The 17,075-nt window shown below is 38.6% G+C and overlaps 1 protein-coding gene across 4 annotated transcripts in view; it reads right to left on the reverse strand.

Moving 5' to 3' along the window:
• The window catches only part of si:zfos-2326c3.2 (misshapen-like kinase 1), a 124,643-nt gene that overhangs the window by 29,487 nt on the left and 78,081 nt on the right, over positions 1-17,075 (reverse strand). For all 4 annotated transcript variants that reach the window (XM_038295948.1, XM_038295950.1, XM_038295949.1 and 1 more), the window contains 9 exons: positions 14,218-14,352; positions 14,018-14,143; positions 12,133-12,203; positions 4,658-4,737; positions 3,404-3,480; positions 2,570-2,661; positions 1,214-1,298; positions 964-1,128; positions 218-317 (listed from right to left, as the gene is read on the reverse strand). In XM_038295948.1, coding sequence (XP_038151876.1) covers positions 218-317; positions 964-1,128; positions 1,214-1,298; positions 2,570-2,661; positions 3,404-3,480; positions 4,658-4,737; positions 12,133-12,203; positions 14,018-14,143; positions 14,218-14,352 — 931 coding nt within the window. The remainder of the gene's footprint in view (positions 1-217; positions 318-963; positions 1,129-1,213; positions 1,299-2,569; positions 2,662-3,403; positions 3,481-4,657; positions 4,738-12,132; positions 12,204-14,017; positions 14,144-14,217; positions 14,353-17,075) is intronic.

A 17,075-nucleotide genomic window follows, 5' to 3' on the forward strand; every position in this document is an offset into this window, starting at 1 on the left:
TTCTATTCTAATCTCTGCAGCTCTACGTTCTGAGGTCATTTAGAGGCATTATAGGAGTGAATGAGGGGGCTCACAGGAAGAGCCATTGCCATGTTTCATGTTTAAAAGAACTTTGCTGGTTTTTCATTTCCCATAAAAACACACAATAACGTCACAGGAAAAGGACAACATGCTGAAAAGGTTCAAGGAGTAGGATGGCTGCTGCTTGTTTACTTACTTGGACTCTGTGGGGGCGACGATATGGGGATCAGTCTTGGGTCGATGAAGGACAGGGAGGAAGAGGAGCAGGTGCTTTTGGTGGATGGACTGCTTACAGCCTGGTGAGAGCAGAGTCACAGATTCTCTGAAACTGCTGGTCAAGATTCTCAATCATCCAGGTCACAGGCATTCCAAAAAGTCTCTCTTTTTGGAATGCAGACTTTTGTTTCCAAGTTTGATGATGTTTTTAGTTCAAAATGAAATAGTGTTGAGTTCCAGGCTTTATATTTGATGGGCTACTCTATAAATCCTGGAACTCAACGCTATTCCTGACATTTTGAATTGAAAAAGCTTCCTAGATAGGAGGCGAAATGTCTTCAAGCTTGGAAACAAAGTCCAGTGGATTGTTTTTAAATGTCTTTTTCTGGAATTCTCTGAAACTGTTTGGCAGCTCTAACAGTCTATATACCAACCATGACCTCAAAGTGAAAAAAACAATTCATCCGATTTCCTGATTTCCTTTCAGTTAAAATCACTTTGTTTAATTTGTATTTAACTGGAACGGGAAAAGGTTTGAAGAAGGTGTAAATAAAGTTAGAAATCAAGTCCTGACACAAGACCATAGAGTTCCATCAAACAGTTTATCATGGAGTAAAACTATAGCCCTGGCTCCCTCTGCTGGACAAACCACAGTGATGCAACACTTTCTGTTTTTGGTCATCTTCAGCTGTGATGACAGTAATGAGGAATGAAAGTGAAGCTCACATGCAGGTCCTGCAGAGTGGGGGATCCTGGAGCCGTTGGGGAAAGCGAACAGCTGAATTCACATGTTCGCTGCTGGCTCAGAGCGCTGTGTGCTGGACTGGAGGCGGAGGTTTTCTGCAGGAGGTCCGGCAGCAGGTAGGTATCATCGGATCCCAGCCGGGACATCTGAGGAACACAGAGACACAAGAAGGTCAGGAGATCAGCAGTCCTAGGACGGGCTGAACGGTCGGTCCGTCAGCCGGTTTCTAACCTGGTTCAGGTTCTGGTGGGGCTGCAGGACGATGCCATCAGGGATTCCTCTGAAGTGTTTCCCTTTTCCATTAGAGAGGCCGGACCTTAAGACAAACAGGCGGACGTTTCAGAACCAGGTGGAAAAAGATGGAGTGAATTCTGTTCCATTATTGTTGCAAAAAAAAAAAAAAAACTTCATTGGAAAAAAGCATTTTAGAATTGAAACTGTGAGAAATGTCTCAATTTAAAGAAAAAAAAGGTTTCAAGATTAACTTTGAGGTTTTTTCCAGATTTAGTATTTGAAATTATTTTTTCCCCATTTTTATCAGATTTTATTATTTTAAATTTGTCTTTTTTAGCTGCATTTATTTAAAATTGTGTTTTCCAGATTGTAGCGCCACTGAACAACATCTATTGGGCTTAAAGTATGGAGGAGCAGCTCTACCATATCTAAAAATAAATACAGAAATACACAAATGCTCAGTAAATAAATAAACCCCTATAAATACAATAAATAAATAAATGTAGGTAGAAATTAAATAACACAGTGAGACAGAAATGCATATATCTCTTTTAATTAGCTTTATAATTTATTCACTTTTGTAATGGTTACCTTATTTATTTATTGTCCGTTATAATCTTTAACTTTATTTATTAATTACTTATTTTTAAAGCATTTATTTATGTGCATGTCATAATACTTTTGTCTGTTTTATTCTTCCTTTGTATTTTTTTTACTCTATTTATTTCTTCAACACTATTTATTTCTTCCTGCCGTTTTTACATTTCTGTATAAAAAACTACAAAGAAAAAAATTATAACATGCACATAAATAAATAAGGAAATTATTACAAAGGTGAATAAATAAAAAAGCTCATTAAAATATATATACAATTATGGCTTACTGATTTAATTTCTACCTACATTTATTTATTTATTGTATTTCTGGGAGCAATTATTTGTATGCTAATTTATTTATTTATTGAGCATTTATTTATTTCTGTATTTATTTTTAAATATGGTAGAGATGGTCCTTCATATTAAAGGGAATCTGATGTAGAAAACACAATTTGAAAACTATCTGAAAAAAAAAAAAAAAACTTCTAAAAATATGCAAAGAAAATGGTTTGAAAAAATAAAAATTAGAAAATTTATTTCTGGATTGCATTTTTTCCCCAAGTTTCCATTTATAAAACTTCTTTTCTGCAACAATAATGGAAAAAATTCACTTCATAGAAAAATCTGCATTCACTTATCAGTTCAAACAAAAAGCACAGAAGAAATTAAATCCTTTCTTATTTATCCCATTATTGAATTCTAAAGTAACGCATTTATTAACATTAAAAAATGAAGAAAAAAGGATAAATATCTTCACCTGTTTCTGTCCTCCTCATCGCTGCTGCCAACGTCGTCACTGGAGGAGGAGTACTCAGCCGCCTTGCTTCGCCCCACAGCTGCTTTTACTCCCTTTGAGGAATGAAAACGGAGGAGAAACTTTTCCAGTTAAAAGAGGCTGGAAGCAGAACTTTAAACACAGATGGAGCTAAAAACAGGAAACTGTTTTTAAAGGTGCAGTGGGAGATCTTTTCAGATGCATTTTTTTACCATGTGGCTTAAAGATCTCCCCACAGCCACTTAGCAAGCAGAGAAATAGAAGGTCCGGAAGTGAAACTAAAATAAATGGTTCCTGGTACAATGAGAAATCAATGAATAACCCCAACCAATCACAAAAGACTGTCTGTTGTACAAGACTGGTTCCTAACACATCAATCATGGTCGTCTGCTTGTTCCTCCCCCCGTGCACATTCCCTGACACATGAACAAATTGACCCCCCAATGCTTGTGCAGGATGCCATGGCTGGAAGCTAGCCACTGTTATGCTATGTTCACACCTAAAGCAGCAAGAGCAGCAAAAACGCTGCTTCATTTCTGATGCTTGCACAAGTTTAGTTCTGATGCATGGTTGAAGCATCTTTGCGCGTTTTTGCTGTTCTTGCTGCTTGCGGTCTGAACGTAGCATCAGACAACTTTCACTGTCTTTTCTTAAAGTGTGGGATTGTAATCTGTATAACGATCTGATTGCTGCTGCATGCTGTGCTGTACGTCGTTACTACGTTTTAAAACTTAGCTCTTTGTCCTGCATCTGTTTTATTCAGACGTATTTTCCTTCTGCAGACATCAGACAATCGGCACATTTCAGAATATTTACCTGCGTCTGTCCACTGCTGTTATCGGTCTTCCTGTGCAGACGCTGCTGCAGCAGAGGACTTTCAAGCTTGAACAGGCCTGAAACACAGAATGATGTTAGCTTTAAAAACTATATTTACTTTGGTTGAATCAGAAAATCGGACGGTGATCAGAAATCCTGCCTCTCTGCCATTAGCCACAACATAAACTCTAACCTTCCTTTCAGGGTGAGGTTACCCTGAGCCTGCTTCAGTAGATACCAGGAGACTGAAGTGACTCCCACAGCAAGCTTCTTCACCCCTGAGCTAGGCTTTAAGGCCACTGGAGTTAAATTGGGTTAAATCAATTTAACGCTTGCTAAAATGTCTGTGTTGATTCGCTTCCATTAGCTCCTGGAGTGCTGTAGATTTAAACACAACATTCAGGGGATGATCTTTAAAGCTTCCAAACACTGAGATAAACTGAACGTGCAAATTTGTGTTTTGAAAGAGCAATAAGTTTGCATGCGAAGAAGCACAAATTAAAATGAGCAGACCGCTATTTCTACTGGCTGATTGAGAATGACTCTAAAAGAATGATGAGGTTCTAAGTAATAATTGTAAAAACAAAAACAAATGAGACTAAATAATATCCACAGTCCACTTCACATATAGGTAGCCTGTCTCAAAGTGCTACAAAAAAATAATAAAAAGATTAACATAACAGCAGTTAAATACAAAATAAGTTAACTCTAAAAAATGAGAAAGTTGTCTTTGTCTGCTAATTGACAGTCTGTTTCAGGATCTATAATATTTCATAGAGATCGGCCGAGGCCAATGCCAAAATCGATTATTTTGACATTTTTTATTGAGGGAAGCGACACAGATAATCTCCTCAGTGAACACATCAATTTCCACTTCACAGTTGTAAAACATAGAACTATAATTTGTCAAAAAAAAAAAAGAAAAAAAGAAAATTAAATCTATGCATTAAGCTTTTTATGTTACAGAAGTCCTGATTTTTGTCTGAGGTCTTCAGCCTGGAAAATAAAACTGGTTTTCTACACCTCCAAATCTGGAAAAAGGAAGAAAATGAACAGATACTGAAGTAATTCAGGCTAATGCTACAACCAAACCAGGCAGATCTGTTTTCATTTGGATTAAATAAAAAATAAATAAAAACATTGCCAGAGAATCTTACATTTTTCCCCTCTAAGAAACTAAACCAGCACTGAGGGCCATGTAAAGAAGGCCCCCAGTTTTAGAGCCCATATCCCCCAGTTTAAACATGTTCCTACCTGGGTGGTTGCTGCCTGATGAAGAACCTCCATGAGACACAGACCTTCCGCTCCGATCTAACACCGACAACGGACTGCCACTAGATGGAGACAGAGACACACAAGAAAGACAGAAACGGAGGAAGAGAAGGTTATCATCATAGTCATCATCCGTGTCACAGTGTAGAACATGTCCTTCATGCTGTCACAGAGAAGGCCCCGTTTCCTCACCATTATTTTCATCTAACTCACAGCAATCATCCAGGCTAAACTAATCGGATCAGCTTAGGAGCAGCTGCTCCTGAGGTTCCATGTGATGTATGGCCTCATAAAAAATACAGTCCAAAGTAAATTAGACCAACTGTAATTAATACCGTATCTAAAACTAATAGTTATCAGGTTTCAAAAGCATCCAATTAAAGGTGATATAGGATGATGAAATAACACCGTATCAAACCACTTCTGATGCCTGAACAAACCTTTAAAGGAAAAGTTCGGTCTATTTGGAACTTCTGAAAGTACTTAAAATATGAAATTATTACATACTGTTCAATAAATGATAAGTGTTTTTATTCAAGTGGGAATGCTCAAGCATTCAGCTTAACTAGAAAAAGCAAACAGCTTAAGTCAGTTAAGAGTAATTTTCATTTGAATGTGCTTTACTGGAGGCATCCATGTTTGTCAAAGAACACTACTGCCACCTACTGGTTTGTGACGTCACGGTGCGGTATCGGCTGTTGATCAAGTCCCAGTGCTGTATCTGGTGTTTGTCACAACGCGCTATTATCCAAGTCATCCTGAAAACATTTTTCTTCCAAATGTTGGCTACATATTACGTGTTTTTTCTCTGGCCAGAAGATGGCAAATCCTCCCTCTTCAATTTGAATCATGAATCGGACAGGTAAATTAACTAATTTTTTCTTCACTTTTATCCGATGTACAGTATTCCAACATCCAGCTGCCATGCACGTGGGCATTGTCAGTTTCACTATAGCTCTGGTGAATTTCAATGGTGAAGTCCTCTGGAAATCTTCAATAATTGTTGTTGATTGCAGATGTGTCTAGTAGTTCCCATTGATTTTGCTTGTAAAGCGGGGAGAATGACGCTAGGCTTACCGCACCGTGACGTCACTGCCTATATTGCTATATTTGGGCAAAAATGTCCGCTCCCAAACTCAGTAATCGTAAAAAAAAAAAAATCATTTTCATTTTTTTTACTGATTAACTAAATTAATTAAATTACAGCAAATGTATTAGTTTTAGGTATAAATAATGATCCATTATTATTCGGTGCTGACCAGACTTTTCCTTTAATGGCTAATGGAGTTTAATGAATTAGCTAAAAAAGAAACTGTTGTGCTTCTTGCAGATTAACTACTAAAAAAAACACTTGGTCCGAACTTTCGACCCTGAATCATGGCACTCTGTCTCACTTTCCCCCTCCCTGATTGGAGGGGTGGGCGTCTGTTTGCAGTGCAGGCGCAGCGCGGTTAACGAAGCCGTTTCAAGGAGGAATACTGAAAGAAACTGAAATGTAAATAGGTTGATTTTTCTTGAGATATGTGGATTTTCTCTTGATTTGAGCAGAGAGGCAAGACAGTTTGCCAAACAGAAGAAGGTGGTTTACATTTAAATAAGAAAAAAACACAACTGCATTATCTGATTTCAAGTGTATAATTATAGAATTATCTTGTTTTAAGGTCGTTAATAAATATTCTTTTGCAAGATCTTATTTACCAGCTCAAACTAAGGGAAAACAATTATTTTAAGACTTTTTCAAAAACTAAAGCCTTCTTATGTAGTAATTGTTAAGCAATCTTTTTAACAGTGAGGGAGGGGCTGCTGCTCAGACAGCAGAACTCATGAGGATTACTCAAAGATGCATGAATCTGGTGAAATACCACTCTGTGCATGATTTTTCATGTTATAGGCCCTTTAAAATGGCAGTACGGTGATACATTTAGCTAAACTCCTCCTGCATATCAGCTGCTTCCTGCTGGAAGCCTCATCAATACAAAGAAGAAGTAGTTACCTAATTTAAGCAGGTAAGACTGAAATATATCATACTAACCATAAAGACTGTTTAAAAAAAAGTATGTTTATTTCCTGCCTCCTTCTGATTTGATCAGTTTCCTAAATCATTTTACAAAATAAACCATAATCATGTGAACCGATTATTTTCCAATTTCAATGTTTCAATGTTCGCAAACTTAGAAAACAAAATAGGTAAAAAAAACATCCTAAAATCAGTGTATTTGCTCTTAATTTGAGCAGGTGAACAATATGTGTGAATGGGCTCAGCATTTAAATAAACTAAATATAAGATTTAAATAAATAACAATGACAATTAAGTAGTTTTTCTTATCTTGAATGTAAATCATCAAGTTAAAGGAAATACATTAATTACAAAATACATAAATACCTATGAATTTTTGCAGTTCAGTAAAGAACTGCTGAAAAAAAAAGATTTGCAGAGAAAATCTCTATAATCTAAGCCAAGTCTTACTTCTCCACAGTGTTTGTTCAAAGTCTTCCACAGACAGTGATCGAGGTAAGATGTCAAACTAGTGAATTATGCAGAATATTTATTAATATAGGTCTGTCATAGGTTTTTTCCCCCCCAGGATTTCCAATACGTTTTAATGTTTTTCTTGTTACAGGTGCTGGTCATAAAATTAGAATATCATGAAAAAGTAGATTGATTTCAGTAATTCCATTAAAAAAGTGAAACTTGTATATTATATTCATACATTACATACAAACTCATATATTTCAGATGTTTATTTTGTTTAATTTTGATGATTACAAATGACAACAAATGAAAATCTCAAATTCATCATATCAGAAAATTAGAATATTGTGAAAAGGTTCAAAATTGATGGCCCCTGGTGCCACACTCTAATCAGCTAATTAACTCAAACCACCTGCAAAAGCCTTTAAATGGTCTTTCAGTCTAGTTCTATAGGCTACACAATCATGGGGAAGACTGCTGACTTGACAGTTGTCCAAAAGACGACCATCGACACCTTGCACAAGGAGGGCAAGACACAAAAGGTCATCGCTAAAGAGGCTGGCTGTTCACAGAGCTCAGTGTCCAAGCACATTAATAGAGAGGCGAAGGGAAGGAAAAGATGTGGTCGAAAAAAGTGTACAAGCAAGAGAGATAACCGCACCCTGGAGAGGATTGTGAAACAAAACCCATTCAAAAATGTGGGGGAGATTCACAAAGAGTGGACTGCAGCTGGAGTGAGTGCTTCAAGAACCACCACACACAGACGTATGAAAGACATGGGTTTCTGCTGTCGCATTCCTTGTGTCAAGCCACTCTTGAACCACAGACAGCGTCAGAAGCGTCTTGCCTGGGCTAAAGAGAAACAGGACTGGACTGCTGGTGAGTGGTCCAAAGTCATGTTCTCTGATGAAAGTAAATTTTGCATTTCCTTTGGAAATCAAGGTCCCAGAGTCTGGAGGAAAAGAAGAGAGGCACTTCATCCACGTTGCTTGAAGTCCAGTGTAAAGTTTCCACAGTCAGTGATGGTTTGGGGTGCCATGTCATCTGCTGGTGTTGGTCCATTGTGTTTTCTGAGGTCCAGGGTCAACGCAGCCACATACCAAGAAGTTTTAGAGCACTTCATGCTTCCTGCAGCTGACCAACTTTTTGGAGATGCAGATTTCATTTTCCAACAGGACTTGGCACCTGCACACAGTGCCAAAGCTACCAGTACCTGGTTGAAGGACCATGGTATCCCTGTTCTTAATTGGCCAGCAAACTCTCCTGACCTTCACCCCATAGAAAATCTATGGGGTATTGTGAAGAAGAAGATGCAATACACCAGACCCAACAATTCAGAAGAGCTAAAAGCCACTATTAGAGCAACCTGGGCTATCATAACACCTGAGCAGTGCCACAGACTGATCGACTCCATGCCACGCCGCATTGCTGCAGTAATACAGGCCAAAGGAGGCCCAACTAAATACTGAGTGCTGTACATGCTCATACTTTTCATGTTCATACTTTTCAGTTGGCCAACATTTCTATAAATCCTTTGTTTTTATTGGTCTTCAGTAAAATTCTAATTTTCTGATATGATGAATTTGAGATTTTCATTTGTTGTCATTTGTAATCATCAAAATTAAACAAAATAAACATCTGAAATATATGAGTTTGTATGTAATGTATGAATATAATATACAAGTTTCACTTTTTAAATGGAATTACTGAAATCAATCTACTTTTTCATGATATTCTAATTTTATGACCAGCACCTGTATTTAAGTTTTCCAGCAGGCTTTGTAACCCACTATAGCATCCAGAAATGTGGTTTTATAAACAGTTAAATCTCCAAATTCCGTCTACCAACTACCACATACTAAATAAAGTACGTAAGGACATTTTTCTTGAAAAAGTGTATTTTTTCCTAAGTTTGCGCTGGTAAGACAATTTCCGGATAGTATGAGATAGTATAGGTTTAGGATGATAATAAAAAATCTCCATAAACTTGATTCCTTTATAACAGCGCAAAAATCTCCTTCCAACCAGAGCATGTGTAAATTCATGTTTGACTTAAAACCCATAGACCAATGCCTATGATGTCGTCTGTGACTATAATCTGTTATAGTCTATGTTTCAACTTTACCACGGAATCACCGACACAAGGATTGCATATTGTGTGATAAAAAGTGGGATAAAATATCATAAAAACACACACTAACTCTAGTTAAAGGGAAGTGGCCGTTCCAACCGTTGCATTTCTGAATTCTTCCCAGCAGTGCACAACTTTAAAAGAGTGAATAAAGTGAATGTGATTGGTCAGTTATCAAGAGGGGGGGATTGTTTTAGGAGAAGGTTCGCATGTTTGATTGTGGCCGGTTTGCTGGAAGCATCTTGCTAACCAGTTAGCAACTTAGTGCTAGTAGGTTCCCAATGGGAAATTCCATGGGGACCAAGTAGCACTAAATTGGTGACTTAGAAACGACACTGTCAAGGAACGCTATGGACAGAGGAAACATGCAAGAGGAGGAGAGTTTAGTGTCGGAGGTCGTGGATGAGTCTCCTCCGTCATCCATTTTTTATTTAGAGGAGGAAAGCGGGACGAAGCTGTTGTGGAAGAGGACGCCAGGGCGGCAGAAGCTTGGTTTGGTGTAGAAGGCTTCCAGCCGTACATGTTTGAGCCCTTGCCTCGCAACGCTGCCAGTTCTGTTAGCTCTACGCCTGCTGAAGACACAGACGTCCATCCCCGTGAACACTGGGACGGAACTCAATGGGAAAGGAAATTATTCTTATTTTAACCGTTGCGTATATTAGCTGCGACATAAGAATCAAGATGCTATGACTGAAAAAATTTGACTGACAGATGACCGTTGATATATGATTGGCCGAATGTAGGTGTTCAGGCTGAGGAATAACTAACTGGCCTGCATAAGATAACGGAAAAAAAAAAATATTTTAAGACATAATTTTTTTTTTTATAGAAATTTTCTAACTTTTGGGACAATATGGTCTGATAAAGAGTACATTTATAGATGTTTAAGCCAGAGTGATTTCACATTTAAATATGACTTCCCTACAACTTTAACAGTACAGAGCTGGTTTACATAAAGTGATCGTTGTGGTAAGAACCTGTTTTTGAAAAATAAATTAATAATTAAATAAGAAATATGGGGCAACATGAATGGAGCGAGGTGTTACGTTCACAGCTGGGATCATTTAACAGCCAGTTAATTAGACAATCAATATAATAATAAATCAAACGCCGTGTGCCCCAGGGCCCTGGCATCTTTACATGAAGGAAAAATGTCAGAAAATGCCTTCTCCTGAAAATATAAGTGAGCGTGGAGCCATTTCGCAGGAGCGGCAGGCAAATTAAGGTGAACGCGGAGCAGATTATGAGCGGATCGTCCTGGCGCAACTTTGAACGGCGAAGCGAACATCCTCCTGAGAGGGGAGCGGGAAATGAACGGCGCTCTGCTTGCAACTTATTTACCTGCTGAAATTAAGGAAAAATCCTTTTTTTAGATCAGTCTTTGGGGTGTATTTCCCACACCTGCAAATGAGACAAATCTATTTTTTTTAAATCCTATTTAGTGTTTAATACAGTTTAGGACCGAACACTAACCCCTGGGGGACGCAACAAATAACCTCTAAGAAGTCCAGCCTTCTCCCTCTATGTTTGTCACCTGCTCATCTTATAATGACTCACTTTTGATTCTGTTCGTGTATTTGTGTAAACAATAATGTTGTGTTGGACGCAATAGAGGAATATTACATCATATTTGGACAAACTGCTGCCTGTTCATTACATAGCTTTTTTATTTAGCTCAGCCTCCCTTTCTAATTTTAGAAGTCATGATTAATAGTGTCTAATTCTTTTTTAGATATACAAATACTCCTATGTTGAGAATGAGGAAATCAGGTGGTTATTGCAATGAAAACATGTCTTTTTAACATAATTTCACGTTTAAAAGGCGAACATGATTAAATCAAGGAGAAAAAGCATGATATTCAACAACTAACCGTTCAAAACAAATGTTTTTCGATAAAGTTATCAAGATTAAGAAAGAATACTTTTTCTAAAGCTTTAAAAAAATATAATATCACCGGCCTATAATTTAAAGAAAACATGTTTGTAGTCACAGTTTTTTTTGTTTCAGTTATGTGAAAAACAAAATACTCAGGTTGATTGTGATATGCATCTCTTTTAAGTGAAAATGATCCAATTCATGAGGCCCTAAGAATGGGTCCAAAAGCGATCAAATGTTTAGCAGAGGCAGTTGTTTGGACAGAAAAGTGGTATTAATGTGAGGAGGACAAAATGGTCCAAAAGAGGGGGGTGAAATAGTGGTTTCAATAACCACCAGTTCAAGTATATAGACTGTTCAGACACATTCCTACAGTGTCACACAGTGATAAAAATCTTTAGCCAGCTAGACAAATGTGTCATTTTGAGGAAAAATTAAAACAAAAGGAGTTAATTAGCTTCTTGACGTTATTTTTATCACTTCAATCAGGAACAAAGAACATTTATGGTCACGATGGAACCATGAGACCCTCAGCTGAAAATCCACATATAAAGTGAATAAGGCTAATGCTAATAATTAAAATAATCCAGGAATTGGTTAGTCTGGCAGACAGGAAACGAGGAAGTAGAAATTCAGGTTTTCAAGGCAGAAAACATAGTTTTGGCTAAAATAATTCAGAAATTTCTCATGTTTGTCAAAACATAAAATCCATCATGGCCGCCAAGTGTACAAACACAACAGCTAGCTGTTGGATTCACATATAAATAAACCCCCTCACATCCAGTCCTGTACAAACTCTGCAAGAGGAGGTTTCCCTACTGGGTTTGAATGAATACAATAATAAACTAACACTTTTGTTACTGTAGTTGGAACTTAAATAAATAAAATTTTAATCCATAAATCAATCTGACAACAGAAAAAGAGAGGTCTGTTTCTAAGACATCCTGCTCCAGGTACATCCTTAGGTGGACCTTTACCTTGAGGCCGTCCTCTTGTGTCCCATCACCAGCTCTCTGCAGTAGAATTTAGAAGTTGTTCGTTCTGGAACCTGAGAGAGAAAAAAGCAGAGTCCATTAACTAACACCTTCAGGATGGAGGGAACAACTTCTAGGTGGATCATTTCCTGCTTCACTTGTAGAGCTCTACCCAAGGACTTTAATTAACATGACACCACCTGTCAATCACCATCTAATGGCTAGTCAGCAACTGACCAATCAGCAAGCTCGGTTTTTACGCTAAGTAAAATATCCCCTCCCCCACAGGAGCGCACTCCAACACAACACCGGGGTTTGCATTAGGAAAACAAATTGGAATTTTGTTTTAAACATGTCAGAGACATATAATGTGAAGTATTGAGAGAATGACTCATCCATCCATACATCTTCTCCTGCTTAGTCCTGTCGGGGTCATGGTAGGTGAGTGGCGGGGTACGCCAGTCTGTCGCAGGCAAACACCAAGACACACAAACATGCACAAACACACTCATACCTCAGGACAATTTAGGGAAGCCAATTAACCTAACAGTCATGTTTTTGGACTGTGGGAGGAAGCTGGAGTACACGGAGAGAACCCACACATGCTCAGGGAGAACATGCAAACTCCATGCAGAAAGACCCCGGGCTGGGAATTGAACCCAGAACCTTCTTGATGCAAGGCAGCAGTGCTACCCACCGCAAATATCCTTGTGAAATGTAAAAGATTAACAAAAGCACACAATTGATGAGATGCTCAACACAAACATCAAACTTAAGCACAAAGTTACTTAATTATCTACAAAAATGTAGTATTAAAGTATCACTTTAAATGATACAGGGCCTGATTGAAGTGGTAGGGAAGCGGCTGTTTCAACAGTTGCATTTCCGACTTTAAACGACTGAATAAAGTGAATGTGATTGGCGGATTATCAAGGGGGCAGGACTGCAGCGGAAGGCCGATGTCTCCGAATAATCTTGCTAACCAGTTAGCAACTTAGTGCTAGTAGGTTCCCAATGGGAAATTCCATTGGGACCAAGTAGCACTAAATTGGTGACTTAGAAACGACACTGTCAAGGAACGATATGGATTTTATTTATTTTGCTCAGGCTACTCTGAAGCCCACAGACCACCAAATGTTGAAAGGGCAATATTACTGTTAATATATAGTAGAAATTTTACACATTCAGTAATAACATGTCACAGGGTATGGATGGAGGGATGGTCATTTAAGAAGGGGGATGATTTTAAATTTTCTTTTAAGATCGAGGGTGCCATCCCCCTTCATCCCCCAACAGGCGAGTTTTATCACCTCGCCTGTTGAAATGTAAATCTGTGTGAAGTTTCTACAGCCAAATGTCAGCAGTGCTTCATAGGTACACTAGATGAGCTGTGTTTGTTTTCTAATATTTCGAAATGTAAAGGAGGTAAATATGTAACAAAAACGAGCAAACGTGATATTTTCTCCTTCTCTCTAATAACTCCTGAAGGTTACAGCTACATTTCTTTCTGTCGAGGATTACAAAGCGCTTTAGCGGGGATTATGTGAAAAGGTTTATAAGCAGGAACAGAGGATTGTTCAGCTGCTAAATTGTTTCTCTTCAGACTTGCAGAATCCTTCATGCTGCTGATCCCCTGAAGAAAACGCTTCAGAACTGAGCTGCTGGTTTCTGCAAAGCCTCTGCACTGTAAGAGAGACTTATTAACTGCTCCATCGACTCCATATGGCCTCCTGTGAGTTCAACAAGTTAACAGCCAACAGACCGGACCCCGCCTGTATTTATCATCTCCTTATTAAGTTGGTTAGCCACGATACAAGCAGCCTTATCTGCAGGGGAGCAAGTGAAGACTGTAGGCAGGTAATTAAAACGTTCACGAGATGATACTCACTTTAGGCGGGGTGTCCGAGTCCCAGAAGACGTTGTCGGTGGGGGAGAACGGGGACAGCGGGGAGATGGCCATATCTGACATGGAGCTGCTGTGATGGGCGTCGCGACTGGAGGCGAGGTTGGGGTTCTGGGGAATGAAATGAAGCTCAGGCGACGGCGGCGCTAAAATGAACAAACTCCGGTGTGTGTGGCTCTGCATACCTGGCTGAGGTGAGCTCTCTGCATGGCCGGGGTACAGGGACTGGAGTTGCTTCCGGAGCCCGACCTGGAGTGCATCTGAATGGGAAGGCCGGCAGCCAGAAGCACCCTGGCTAACTGGGATTCCTGGAGCTCCATCTGAAACAGGACAAACAGTCATAACTATTCCTCTCTTTCCTCCTGAGCAGGAATTGGGTCAGTTAAAGTCCTTATGTCTTATAAACCTCTCTCTGTCTGTCACCTAATAAATACTGCGGATAAGAATCTGAAAAGTGTGGCCTGCCTTTAAATTTATCCCTCATTAATGACGCCCATAAATACCAACCACGGTTGCCAAATGCTGAGGTTTCATCCCAAAAGTAATTACTGGTGAACCTTTAAATACTTCTAATTACTCCATAATAATTTATTGAGACATAATAACGGAAGTAATTACATTCATTTTTAAAATGAATACAGTTTTTAATGAAAAACATTTTTATTCTTAATTTAAAATCATTTTCAATTATTTAGTTATTTTATAGTACATTTTATATTTTCATGGCATATTTGATATTTGAATCACTTAATGTTTTACATTAATCACATTTAGGTATTGTATATCCTTGGCCCTCCTTAGATCTCACAATGATCGTGAAATCAATCTGATAACCTCCCAGCGTTGGGTCTGGAGACCTGCTGGAGACCTGGGGTGTAGACGCCCACCTTGGAAACCCTTTGGCCTCTCGTATCCCTGAATTATTATTATTTTTTTTGTAATTAAAGCACCAACATTTTATTCTTAAGGTGTTAAAATTGAAATGATAATATAATTACTATAAATTGCCGATCATGATATTATTTTAGACAGGCTTTAACTAGGCTGGTTTAAATCTTATTTATCTGACCGATTTCATTTTGTTTATATAAAAGGTACATTTTCCTCATGCTCCAAGGTTACCTGTGGAGTACCACAGGGATCAGAGCTAGGACTAATTCTCTTTACTATATATATGCCCCCAATTGGTTGAATTATCAGACAGCATGGGATTAATTTCCACTGTTTTGCTGATGACACTCAGCTATATCTGTCTATAAATCCTGATAGCTTTAACCCATTAGATAGACTTTTATCTTTGAAATCATTGCTTATAATTGCTTCTTTATCATTCCTACACCTGCGCCATCTTTCTGTTGCTGTTGTGTTTTCTCTTGCAGGGTGATGTAAGCATCGACAGACTGGACTTTCTGAGCGTTCGGCAACAAATCTTTTCATGAAACGTTAATTCTCGGGAGCACCAGAAGCTTTATTTCCCTCATTCTCGCCACCTCGAGCAAATGAACACATTTCTGGTTCTTGTGTCATTTACCACAGACTAGAATAATGTGTTGGCAGCATTTCTTCCACTGGGAGGGAGAAGCTGGAGGACAGAGGAAGCTAAATATGAGGCCTTTTGGGAACATCACACTGACCTGTCTGCTTGCTACCATGCATAGCATCCATGCTTAAAGTGAACGTACGCCAAGCTTTGGAAAAAGGAATACGAAAAATCCTGATTTATAAAATGATGCTGGCGCAGAAAACCAACAGTTTTTATTTACTGATCTCAAAGTTAACTCCCGGTGTTGGATGTCCTCTACAGCCCCGCATTGGCCCAATGTAGAAATAAAGCAGACGATCAATGCTATTTCACGGTCACTATGGCAACCGCTAAGCAGAGGGCAAAAAGCCTTATTAAACCAAGATAGAAATAGATGTGTTGGTGAGTGAGGAGGCGAGTCTGATAAACAAATTTGGTAGCAACAGTAAATAAAAGGAAGCTTAATTAATGTGGAGTAAAAAATGTTGAGATATGTCTGTTCTTAGCCTCAAAGGCTCCGAACGAAGATCATGAGAGATCAGAATGAGTTACACAGCCTCCTTCATGGCATGAAGGGGAGGACTGTTGTTTTGAGAAGATCCATCTGGTCGGTGAAAGGTATATTAACCTAACAGCGAATGGCCTTGATGAACTCAAGTTGTTTTTGCTCCAAATGTTTAAGTGTGAGAAAGTTCTTTATGCAGGGGGTGGGTTGGTTCCCCTGGGGGGAGTATATGTGTGTTGGGAGTTTCTGTAGAAATATGTATGTACTGAGGTTGCCTCACTCAGAGCTCTATCTCTCCGTCTGAGGACGTTAAATACATTTGAACCTTTTTTATTTGCAGGAAATGCCTCAGCTTCCTACTTTCACATTAATTAAAACGACGACGTCCAGACAGCGTGGAGCTGATCGCTGCCTGGGATATCTCGGATTTATAGATCGTTTCATAGAATTATTTTGTTTCTAAAGGTTTGCTTTGGGCAGAGAGTTAAATAATTGTGGATTATCGTTTAACAACTGTTTGGGAATCCATTGAATAGCCGACAGGAACCTCAGAGATGCTAACAGCTGAAATCAATGAAAAACATAGAGGAAAATCTGGAAAAGCAGTGCACCTGTCTGTTAGATTAAAGCAAGCAAAGATGGTGGCATGTCGGATAAGTCATCTAATTATATTTGAATGTTATTTTGAATCTTTGATAAACTGACTGCAGCATACATTTGCAATAATTGATGAATAGATTTTAATTTGATCCATAATTCTACCAATTGAGGGCATATATATCACATATATGTCTGAGGAGGCTTTTTTCTGTAAACGTTTCTCTATAGTCAAACACTTGTTCCTCTAACGACCTGTTTGAAGATGAGTTTATTTTTGTTGTGGGTTTTTTTTTTGCCCTCACAGCCATTAGTTCCTGTCTGGTTTAGCAGCAGCGATAAGAATAGACGTAAGAAACCACAGCAGCCCGGTGTCTGAGTTAAGAAATGTTCTGTCTGTATGAAATCATCCCATCCTC

This window comes from Cyprinodon tularosa, unplaced genomic scaffold (assembly GCF_016077235.1).
Source record: "Cyprinodon tularosa strain WSP-4 unplaced genomic scaffold, ASM1607723v1 ctg363, whole genome shotgun sequence".
Taxonomy (NCBI): domain Eukaryota; kingdom Metazoa; phylum Chordata; class Actinopteri; order Cyprinodontiformes; family Cyprinodontidae; genus Cyprinodon; species Cyprinodon tularosa.